This window comes from Mixophyes fleayi, chromosome 2 (assembly GCF_038048845.1).
Source record: "Mixophyes fleayi isolate aMixFle1 chromosome 2, aMixFle1.hap1, whole genome shotgun sequence".
NCBI classification, from domain to species: domain Eukaryota; kingdom Metazoa; phylum Chordata; class Amphibia; order Anura; family Limnodynastidae; genus Mixophyes; species Mixophyes fleayi.
In genome coordinates, this window is record NC_134403.1 from 3,313,656 (window position 1) to 3,325,999 (window position 12,344).

Below are 12,344 nucleotides of genomic sequence, written 5' to 3' on the forward strand. Positions count from 1 at the left end.
AGGATGCAGCAATATGAACACTAGATAAATGGCAGAAGCACAATAATCTAGCAAGGGAAACAGGAAGAAGCCAGGCTTTCATAGGCAGTCAAGGGGAGGAGTCAGACCATTCTGGAACATCAGGAGAGTAATGAAACCGGGCTAGAACACAGTGTGAAGGCAACGAGCGGTCCAGTAGCCAGAATAGCTCAGTCAGCAGAGCAGCAGACCACAGAAGCAGAGGCCATGGCTTTGAATCCTGACGGGAGCTCAAGTTTGTGGCCATATCCTAAAAATCCTTCTGCAAGAATAATAATGAATCAAATCAAGAAACAAAGATTGATATCTTATATTTCAGTGCCTCAGAATGACTGGCAAAATGTATTACCTTAAGCTGAATTTGCTCACCATAATCATATTCATCCCTTCACTGATAAAACCCCCTTCTCACTGTGTATGCTCCTTTTTCTTATTCTTCTGGAGTCATTGTTGCTGATTCGTTTGTAACCAATTCACAAAACATCTGGGGGTTGATTTACTAAAGTTTCTAAAAATTAAAAATGCTATTGTTTTGTTACCAATCAGATTCTAGCTATCATTTTCTTTAATATACCAGTTAAATGATAGCCAGGATGTGATTGGTTGCTATGGGCAGCACTTCCACTTTTCCTTATTAGAAGCTTTAGTAAATCTACCACCAGATCTGAAGTCTGAGAATTAGGCAATGATATCTCTTGTCTTAAAATAATGTCAGACAGGCAACAAAATCTGCTCCCCAAATAAAATCTGTAAAATTTGGCCTGCTACTGAGCATGGACCAGCACAAAATTGCAATAGCTTGACCAGTAAGTCTTTTTTAGAAATGTTACAAATTAGCATGCTCAAGGGAGCGGGAGAATCCAGGCTAAATCATGACGGGAGGGAATTGTGAAGTAGTGCTTCTTTATGCATGCCTTTTCTCATGATGCTTGCTAGCACATTCCCTGACTACTGTTTCTTTGAAGGCTTCTTCTTCAGGGGTATCCTACATGTCACAGGTATTTTGATATGCATGCATTGGTCTAAGTCCTCTGTTTACAGCGGTTCTCAAAGATGGCATGGTTGATATGCGACCATAGACAATATTTTCCTGCACAATCTTTCCACTCACACTAAAAGAACTGACTGTAACTTTTCACATCTACGCAAATCTATTTATGTCGTACTGGGAGAATACTAACATCTGGGCGAACAATCCATACAAAAAACATCTACTGGAATGACGCAGGTACAAAGATGACATCATATGCATCTGGACGGGACCTATGCAAGAATTACAGGAATTTGTTACCTACATAAATACTAATGATTTGAATCTCAGATTTACAGAAAACATTAACAAAGAAAAAGTGGAATTTTTGGATTTGGAGATATATGTGGAAAAAGATCAACTACACACTAGGATATTTATGAAACCAGTAGATAGCAACACTTTCATCCCCTCCACCAGCAATCTCCACAGAAAATGGCTGAATAATATACCCGAAGGACAGATGATTAGGATTAGGAAAAACTGTTGCAATATTTCCGATTTTGAAATACAGGCCGTCTCTCTTAAAGAGAGATTTAGGGAAAGGGATTATGAACATGAAAGTATAGAGAATGCCTATAGGGAAACTTTGGCTATGGAGAGAAAGTACCTTTGGGTTTCTAAAATTAAAAATAAAGCAAAAAACAGCGAAGATGTTAATTTCAAAACTCAATTTAATGTTCGATCGAAGGCCCTTCAAGGGATTTTGAAGAAACATTGGCCAATCTTGCTGAGGGATGATAAACTATCTACGATCCTTCCAGATCAACCAAAGGTCGTTTATAAAAAAGCAACGAACCTTAAAGATTTTCTTAGTGCTTTTATTGTAGGAAAAAAGGTGCCGGCACTCACATCACGTAGTACACACACCCACACGTCTGTTGTGTAACGAAACATAATGGCTGCCGCCCGCCTTAAACTCTTAGCGTGCGACCACACGACCAATCACAAGCTGAGCAACGCCACAAGCCAGGCAGTGCTATCACAACCAGTGCGGACGATGTACGCATGCATCGGACTCGACACACAAGCATCTGCATGCACCGTTTTAATGATTTTGCCACCGACCTGCGACACTCGTCAGGGCAATTCAAGTCCACATGGATCAAACATCAAATGTTCAAAAGTTACTTTAAAACTCTAAAAAATCCATCAAAAAAAGGTGCCGGAACTCAGTTCCGGTGAGTTCTATGACAAATAAAGCACTGAATATTCTAACTACTAGCTATGTGCCAACTAATACCACAAAGAATATGGAAACTTGGTTGGGAGAACGGAAAAAAGGCTTTTTTCCATTGTAATCGTTTTCAGGCCTGTAGAATCACAAATCAAAACTCTACTAGACCTGTAACAGAATTCCACTCAACCATCACTGGTTTTAGAGATTAACAGATTATTTCAATTTGGATTAGAGACCTGTTTTATTACTATTTTACATAGCTGGATTTTGGAACACAGCCAGTTCTGCTGCACACTTCAAAGACTTATATATGGAATTTATTAGGTCTGGCCAGTACCTATTTTTATGTTATTGAATCATCAAGTTTTTTATTTGTTTTTATATTTATGAAGCCATCAAATACTGCTTACATTAAAATTGATACATTTGCGCATTGGGATTTGTATATATTTAATATGCACAGTGTTTGTGCTTCTGTACAGGAAGAAATTCCTCACACACATCAACAACAAACGACAAGTTCTAAAAAGTGCTAACAGACAGCTAGCTAGCTGCCAGTTTATTGAGCTTTGTTTCTCTAAACCACTCTCCCTGATTTTCTCATTTGGACTGATTAATTGTGCAAGAGCTGATTCAGTGGATCTCTATTTAGGACCATAGATTGTCCTTTGAAGTATGATATAATAAAAACAATCCTCAGAGCAAACCTGATACCTCTCCTAAAAGAATAATAGAAAAATAAAAAAATAGGGGATCAAATCCAAAAGACTATATGGTATTATGTGAACAGTGTATATATTGCCTGCAGCAGCATAAAATCAAACATATAAAACAGATTCATATAAGAAGCATACTAGTTAATCATTCTTAATAAAACTATAATAAGCAATCCTTTATCTGCAAACCCCAAATCAATCGGCCCTTATGTTCCAGAATGTTTGTTTAAAACCACCATGAAAATGGATCCTAATAGCAAATTTTCAGATGCGTAAATATACATATAAAGATGTTAGCTTTCATAAACAGAATTCCACTTTTCATTCAATGTTTGATATATACTATAATAGAGACCAAACTCATTGCTGCAGCCTTTGTCGCTAACTGGTTTTGATGGCAATCATGTCGCCAATGGTAACTTCTCCAGTATTACCCCGGTTCAGTCCAGTTGCAGGTAGGAGCCCTTCACTCTGAGTGGATCAGGTTCCTGGTTCTCCCTCAGACTATCAAATCCATCATTTTAGGATTGCCTTGGTTGAGGATTCACTCTCCACAGTTCGATTGGCATCTCGCACAAGTCCCTCGTGGTGTCCACTCTGCAGTAAGCACTGTTTATCTTTGGTACCCCCCTGCGATATCAGCATGTCTTGTCATACCCTTTTATCGAAGTCTGTCCTCAGTCTGCACTTTCTTTCAGGATGTATTTAGCATGACAGCTTCTGAGAACATTATGGGTAAGAACATTCCCAGAGGAAGAGCTTACCCTTTATCTCTGTCTGAGTCTCAGGCTATATCTGAATATATCTCCAAGAATCTAAAATGGAGGTTTATGCTTAAATCTTTCTCTCCTGCTGGTGCAGAATTCTTATTGTAAAGAAGAAGGATGGATCATCGAGACCCTGTATTGACTATTGGCAGGTCAACGCTATCACGATCAAGCACCGTTACAATTTACCACTCATCTCGGAATTGTTTGACAGCATTCTTTTCTAAACTCGATCTTAGGGGAGCCTACAACCTCATCCATATAAGTCAGGAGGACAAGTGGAAGACAGCCTTCAATACCCGGGATGGTCATTATGAATACCTGGTGATGTCCTTCTGTCTGTGTAATGCACTGGCAAATTTCCATGGTTACATTAATGAAATCTTTCTGGATTTACTTTACCACTTGGTTGTGATTTATGTAGATGATATCCTAAGTTTCTCCCTAGGTCAGTCTTCCATCGGACACACATAAAGAGATTCACACCCACCAACACAAGAATCATCTCTATTGTAAGTTAAAGAAGTGCCTTTCGTGCCTTTCCTGTGCCTTGTAAACTTTATTTGGTTTGCCAATAATTATCACCAGTTCATTAAAGACTTCTTTACTCTCAACCATCATCGCATTTACTCATAAGGGAATATATCCTAAGTTGTAGCCTCCTGAGGCAATTACAGCTATTCAGACCTTCAAAGGAGCCTTCTCTTCGGCCCCAGTGCTGATACAGCCAGGTTAATTCAAGCCTTTCTTACTGGAGTTAGATGCCACCTCCTCCTGGGAAGTTGGGCAGTTCTGTCTCAAAAGACTTCTTCAGGGAAATTTTATTAATCTCCGGTTCCTGTACAGGGCAGATGTGCCCTCCGACCTCTCCGTTGGAGCCCAGCCTGATTTTCCATCTAGGCCCTGTATTGCACCTATGGAGATGCCTGCCTTACTGCCTGTTCCTCTCTCTCAACTGCCCTTTAATGGGTGCATTATCATCATCCACCTCTGCTTGATCTGACCCCTGGCTGCTGCTTACTGCAGTCCCTGGCTTGGGTCTACTTTCCAGGCGGCTAACTTACCTCCACTTCTTCAGTCTCCTGCTAATGCTGCCCTTCTGTCTCCTATTATTATTATTAATAACCTTTATTTATAGGGCGCCATAAGATTTCCGCAACGCCATACAGAATACAGTCAGTGGACCATAAAGGGAAAACAGTACAGAACAAAAAACAAATAATACAGTACAGAGCATAAGACAGATATTACCAGGACTTCAAAACCCCAAATAAAGATAGTAAAGTGAAGTTTGAGCAGAAGAACAGGAGGGACGACCGCACTGCTCTTAAGAGCTTACATCCTAAAGGGAGGGCAAACAGACAGGAGACACAAAAAGAGTCAGAGGGGATCAAGTGCAAGAGTAGCGGGACAAGGGAAGAGGGAGAGGAGAATATGAAGCATAGAGAGAAGGTAAGGTGGATGGCTGGTAGGTTTTGAGGAATAGATGAGTGCTCATTTGAAGGTACACAAAAAAGGGGACAGTCGGATGGAGTGCGGAAGGTTATTCCAGTGGAGGAAGGCAGCCTGGTAGAAATCTTGGATTCTGGAGTGGAATGAGGTGATAAGAGTGGAGGAGAGGAGATGGTCATTGGCCGATCGCAGGGAATGGGAGGGAGTATGAATAGAGAGGAGATTGGAGATGTAAGAGGCCATGCAGTGGGAAAGGGCCTTGTAGTTGAGGGTGAGGAGTTAGAAAAGGATTCTGTAGGGGAAGGGGAGCCAGAGTAAAGCAAGGCAGAGAGGGGAGGCAGAAAATGATCAGCATGAAAGGAAGATAAGTCTTGCAGCCATGTTAAGAATAGTCTGAAGGGGGGAGAGATAGGAGAGGGGGAGGCCGGTGTGGAGAAGTTACAGTAATCAAGACGGGAAATGTTTAGAGCATGGATAATGGTCTTGGTGGTATCCTGAGAAAGGAAGGGCCAGATGTGGATGATGTTGTGGAGACGGAAGCGACAGGATTGGGTGAGAGATTGAATGTGGGGGCAAAAGAGAGGGAGGTGTTGTAGGTGACACCCAGACAGCGGAGATAGGGAACAGATGAGATGGTAGTGTTGTTGACAGTGATAGAGAGATCAAGAAGGGATGAAGATTTAGAAGGAGGGAAGACACTGAGCTCGATTTGTCAATGTTAATTTTAAGAAACTGTGAGGACATCCAAGAGGAGGTGGCGGAAAGGCAGTCAGATACACAAGAGAGTAGGGAGGGAGAAAGATCAGGAAAAGAGATGTAGAGTTGAATGTCATCAGCGTAAAGGTGATACTGGAGACTGAAAGAAGTGATGAGGTCACCCTGGAAGGTAGTGTACAGCGAGAAGAGTAGAGGGCCAAGAACAGGGCCTAGAGGGATTCCTACAGGGAGGGTGGAGGGGGGGGGAGGAAGAATCAGAAATGGATACAGAGAAGGAGTGGTTTTAGTGAACCATGTGAGGACAGAAGCAGAGAGGCCAAGAGAGAGAAGGGTCTGCAACAGGAAGGGATGGTCACCCGTGTCAAAGGCCACAGAGAGGTCAAGGAGGATGAGCAGGTAGAAGTGACCCTTAGAATTAGCTAAGAGAAGGTCATTAGTAACTTTGGCCAGGGCGGTTTCAGTGGAGTGGAGGGGTCGGAAGCTAGATTGGAAAGAGTCAATGAGGGAGTGGTCCAAGAGGTGCCTAGTGAGGTGGTTGCAGACAACTCTCAGGAGTAATTTAGAGGCATTGGGGAGAAGTGAAATGGGGAGGTAGATAACAAGTGAGGTTGGATCAAGATTAGTTTTTTTGCAAATATGAGAGATAAGGCATGTTTAAAGGAAGAGGGGATTACTCCAGCGGAGTGTGACAGATTATAGAGGTGTGCAAGGTAGGAGCAGGCAGTGGGGGAGAAGGAGCAAAGGAGGTAAGAGGGGATGGATCCTACCTGCTGCCTGTTGTCCAAGCCTGATGTCTTCCGGTCGCCTGGTCTCCCGCTGCCGCCTGCCGCTCTGGTCCTGACCGACGCTGCCACTCAAGAACGTGACTTGGGCCTTCTCCTCTTTTGACCCTCTCCACCTCTAGCTGTTCCTGCATGCAGTCTCCTGCTCCAATATCTCCTGCCCGGATGTTCTCCTCTGTTTGATCTTCATGCCATCGGGTTCCCCATGCTCCTGATGCTGCTTCGATTTACCAGCATCTCTCCTTGCTCATCCAGCCCAGGCGGTCGCAGTTCATTATGGGCCGCGACTTGGGCCTGCTTTCTGTCACTTTCTCACTTCACTCCTTGCCGCTGATTGTAATCCTGCTCCCCAATGAACCCTTTTTCTCCATTTTAGCCAACCTGTTCTCCATCACCAGACAACTCATCTACCCCACCCCCCTCTCTACCCCTCCCCCATTTAATTCCTGCTACCCTGTTTGCCACCTGATTTGGGCTAGCTGCCCGCCTCCTGAAACTACTCCTTATCGGTCTCCTGTAACTGGACTGCCTGCTAACCAGAACATGCTTGAATAAAAAAAAATAAACCCAGTTTACAGACAACGCAAACTTCTGCTTGTACTGTGTACAAGAAGACTGACGCTAATGAATAGAATCCAGCCACAAGGTCTATTTATAGTCTATGGAAAATACCCATGACAGTGTGGGAGATCCCCATAGACTATAAATAGACCTCACGGCTGGATTCTAGTCATTAGCGTCGGTCTGCTTGTACACTGTACAAGTTTGCGTTAGTATTGGCAGATAATATAAAATACGAAATTAAAATAAATAAAATAGAGCCAGAAACCTTCCAATTATTAATACTGAGCCGGCTCATATAAGTTCATCTATTGTGTGAACCCAGATTAAATTTGTTTGTATTCCAAACACTCCTATAGCAATTCGTCCTGTGTATCCAAAACCAGATTGTGTTATATAATCATGTTTCATCATCTCCGTGTAGATCCACATAAAGGTTTATCCAGTTATACATAGGATTCACAGTTTCAATGTGGTTAAACCTTTAGCCGCAATTAATTGCTGGATCCAATACAAAAATATGCTCTTTAAGAGGCAGCCTCTATTCAAGTCTAAATGATTCAAATTCAATACATCACAGTCAGGCAACACATCCCAACACCATGTTCAAAAAAAAAACAGTCAGTCCATTTAGGCAACAATTAGAAGCCAAAAAAATTCTCTTGTACTGTCCACAATTGTATTCAGTGTTGTACCTCACTTTCCAAAGAGCATCCGACTTCTGTGAAGTTGAAAAGGATACATATAACATAAAGTCCACAATGATGATTGAAACTTAAAAAACTGGAGAGATTTATTTTTCTTGCCACAAGCAAAGAATTGACGCGTTTCTCCGTCTCTTGGGGGCAGTTTCATCAGAGGTTGACACTTACAGCTTCAAGGCCCCTTTAAATACATTTAGATACATTGTGGAGACCAGTCAACAACGATCTCCACTTTTTTGGTTAATTTTAATAAACAATATTTACATTTCATTCAAAATTCTCCACTGTACATTTTTGAAAAGCATTTTGTAATATAAAGCAGCCTACCTTTTCCTATGGCATTCTGACATCGTAAAACTTGAAATACAGTATTCCGTGTTTTATATAATCAAAGAACATATGATTATAGCTGTCCAGTCACAGCACAGTTTGAGTCGGCCAATCACCTCATGTTTTCAAGATCAGCTGATCGTATCTGTCGGCTTAGATCACATGACCACACTAAACATTCCATTAGTTCTTATACAAATTATACCATATCTACAATGTATAATCTAAATAGCTAATCATTCCACTACCAGTCATAGTGTGGTTCTTTCAAACGGAAATGGGAGACATCTCTTTATGCCTATGATGAAGTTGTACACATGCAATGAAACGTGTAAGTCATCTTAATTGATTGCTGTTTCTTATTATATGAGCTCCAGAATGTTTTTTCTGCTCCAACTCTCAATATTTTCTACACAGTACTTCAGAAGTTCTACATTCAAGTGGTTCCCATATGGGCAGATTTCAAGTCTATAGTAGCTAATAACATTGAGCTTTATATACAACCTGTCCTAAGGCAGATATTCGTAGTAATTTTCTTACAAGGAGACCCAGCACCTGTCATCTATTTACACTGAAGCACTATTTCACTGCAGCTTTGTGACAATTCTATGGGATTTTGATTCCATTCACAGCCAATGACCAGTTTGATTATTGGAACAAAGTTTCTATCAGGAAAATCTGTTCTTACACCAACCATCAGCCTATAATGAGGTTGCAACGTCAGTGATTACATTTGAGATCCTTGCTGAAGGATTTACACCTGATGCTGGGATTATCTGTTATAGGACACTGAATAGTGAATTTCATCTGCATGTTCATACTAGGGATGTGCACCGGCCACTTTTGGTGTCTCGTGTTTTGTGTTTTGGATTCGGATTTGCTTGAGGTTTTGGGTTTGGATTTGTTCCGCAAAACACCTGACGAAAGGTTTTGGTTCGGATTTAAGGTTTTGGATTCGGATTTATTTTGAAAAAAACATAAAAAGTGTTAAAATCAAGTTTTTTTGGTTTATTTTCACTCCTACGCTATTATTAACCTCAATAACATTCAATAACAATCATTTCCACTAATTCCCAGTTTATTCTGCAGAATCAGTGAACTTTGTAATATTGCAGTACCAATGGACTTATACTGCAGGAGTGTTTTTGGATATTTTTTTTTTATTTCTTTTTTTAATAATTTTTATTTTTTTTATAACTTTTTTTTAATTTTTTTATAACTTGGGAATAATGGGGAAATAACAATGCCCTTAGAAGGACAAAGCACAGGACACAGCACCACTGGACTGAACAGGACACAGCACAGGACCCAGCAGCACCACTGAACTCAGAAGGACAGAGCACAGGACACAGCACCACTGGATTGAGCAGAACACAGCACAGCACAGCACGAGATATAGCAGGACAGAGGACCACCTAACACAACCTCCCTCTACCCTGATCAATGCCCAAGTGAAGATGGCGGCGGCTAGCGGGGAATTTATAGAATACGAGTATCGTGAGATCCGACAGCGGGATTATGACTCAGAGCCTCGGTTTCAGTTTTGCAATTGGCGGGAATACCCGGATCTGTCTCAGATCCGGCTCGGATCGGCAACGTTCGGGTGGGCTCGGATTTCAGATATCCGAGCCCGCTCATCTCTAGTTCATACCTGCTAATTAGTGACATTATTCTCTTTCCTAAGAGGTGGGACTGCATTTTTCCATGTCTTCCGATATATATCACTACGGCTATCTTCAGGGCTTGCTGTACAATTAGTAATCAGATTTTTTTAACTTATTTCAAACTGCCAGTACTGTGATAAAAGGTATCAATTCCACAGAGTTATCCCCAAGAAAATCTTGATGTTCACTTTTCACAGCACCATGTACTAAATATCATCTATTGTTATTAGCAGTTGGTGTATTTTTATTCCAGCTACTTATTCCCATTTCTTTTTGTTACTACTATCATTGTTGGATAATTTATTGCTTTAGTATATTTTATTGCTAGTATTATGGGAGCTCACTTATTGAATCTGTGTAAAATTATTACTTGTGAATTATTGTTTTTATTAAATTTGACTTTTAAACTAATCCACACATTTTTAAAGCTTTAATTAGCTCCTGTGTGCCATTGTATATCTTTCTACTTTCTTGTCTTTTGTTTGGGGAGTTCAGGTTTCCCACAATAGCATCATTGAACTATCTAAATATCCAGCACATAAAGGTTTTAGTATTATATACACCTTTAAAATTGTCCTTAACATGGTTTGTGATTTGCGAACCTCTGGTCATGTATTCTGACCTAGAACCTGCCCTATTCATTAGCTAAACTATTTAAATCTGCTCTGTTCACAGGACTTTGCCAGAATATTAGGGTCCAAACCTTTACTCCAGTGTTGCAGTACTTCTTGTGGCTAACTCCTATGAATTCTGACCCTTACCATTCCTGACCCCTCATCTGCCTATCGTTTGGTACTGTTTATACCTGACTGTTGCTGATTTGGCTTCTTCTGACACTCCTTCCTTTTGCTGATTTGGCACTCTGTAGTCTGCATGTGTACCAGCCCAGGCTATGTTGATCAGTCTCTTATTATGGTTTGATACTAGCTCGTCACGCCTGGAGGCAGTGCAGAGGGTCGTAACCTGTGAACCTACTTGCAGCGAAGCCCAAACCTCTGTGTGGAAAGTGAATTCACGCCATCCACTTGATTTGTGACAGTATACTCAGGCCATGTTTTCTGCTGGTAATTTGTCCCCTCAGGACCTGTTGCAAGACCTTGTCAGGTCTCTCCGGCCGACTAGATACAGTTCAGACTAACCTGGGCACTCAGGCGCCTCCAGCTACCCCTGCCATCCCAACTTCATATTCCTGCACTGTCTAAGTATGTTGGGGATCCCAAGGCCTGCACTCCTTTCGGGGAACTTACCTTCTGAAAAAGCAAAAATAGTCTATGTTATATCCCAACTTACTGGTCAAACACTTGCCTGGACCTCCCCGCTTTGAGAGCTCCAGGATATACTTCTGCACAATTACACCTTCTTTCTGAATTTTTTTAGAATTATCATTGATGAACCTGGTCGTGTCTCTTCCGCTGGCTCAGGAAGTCTTCACCCGCTTCAATGTTCTGACACAGCGGGTCAGTATGCAGTTCTGTACGGACTTCAGGGTCTGAACTGCAGTGAAATAATGAAGCTCTAGTGGTAACATTCTGGCAAGGGCTGTCAGACCGTGTAAAAGACAAACTGGTTCCCGATAGCTCCCATTTTCCCTGGTTGACCTCATTACTCTCTGCAATAGAGTGAACATCCGCTTCAGGGAGCGCATTCAAGAGAAGGAATCCTCTCGCCGCTCTGCAGTCAAGTTACACCCCACTTTCAGACTCCAGTTTCATCCACTAAAGAACCTATGCAGTTGGTGCGATCGCGCCTTACCCCAGAAAAACAAAAAAATAGGTTAAAAAATAACCTTTGTCTATATTGTGCAGTTCCTGGACACCTATTTGGATCCTGCCCCAAGCGTTCGGGATTCCAGAGCATGGTACTGGAGAGGCCAAAGTAGACATATATGTAAACTCTCCCTCTCCTGATCCCAGTGCCAGTTTTTCCACACTGGTGACCTTGTATTATTCCTCGGGCTAAGTTACCTGATCTGCCTTTCTGGACTCAGGAACAGCTGGCAATTTCATCTTGGCTTCCCTAGTCACTAAGTTGGATCTTCCCAATCTCTCTATCTCTGGATTCTCCACTCTCCTTGACAGATATTGTGGCAGTAAGATTGCACAAGGCACAATTCATCAGCCATTTGCCCCACTAACCTTACAAGTGGGAGATCTACACAAAGACAGTATCTCTTTCTACATCATTCCTGTGGCCATCAATCCCATAGACCTGGGACTTCCCTGGCTGTGATTGCATTTTTCTCTTATCGCTTGGCATTCTGTGCAAGTATTAGCCCGCGGACATTGTTGTCATTCACAGTGTTTGAAGAGGGTTCAACCTCCATCTCGTGTGCCAATGTTTTCAACATTCATGGAACCTTATATACCTCCTCAGTACACATCTTTCTCTGATGTCTTCTGCAAACACAAAGCAGAGGAATTACC

The 12,344-nt window shown here is 41.8% G+C and overlaps 1 protein-coding gene across 1 annotated transcript in view; it reads left to right on the forward strand.

Moving 5' to 3' along the window:
- The first annotated feature begins 5,633 nt into the window (after positions 1-5,633).
- The window catches only part of LOC142138701 (olfactory receptor 6N1-like), a 28,523-nt gene continuing 21,812 nt past the window's right edge, over positions 5,634-12,344 (forward strand). The window contains exons 1-2 of the mRNA XM_075195552.1: positions 5,634-5,715; positions 11,299-11,378. Coding sequence (XP_075051653.1) covers positions 5,634-5,715; positions 11,299-11,378 — 162 coding nt within the window. The remainder of the gene's footprint in view (positions 5,716-11,298; positions 11,379-12,344) is intronic.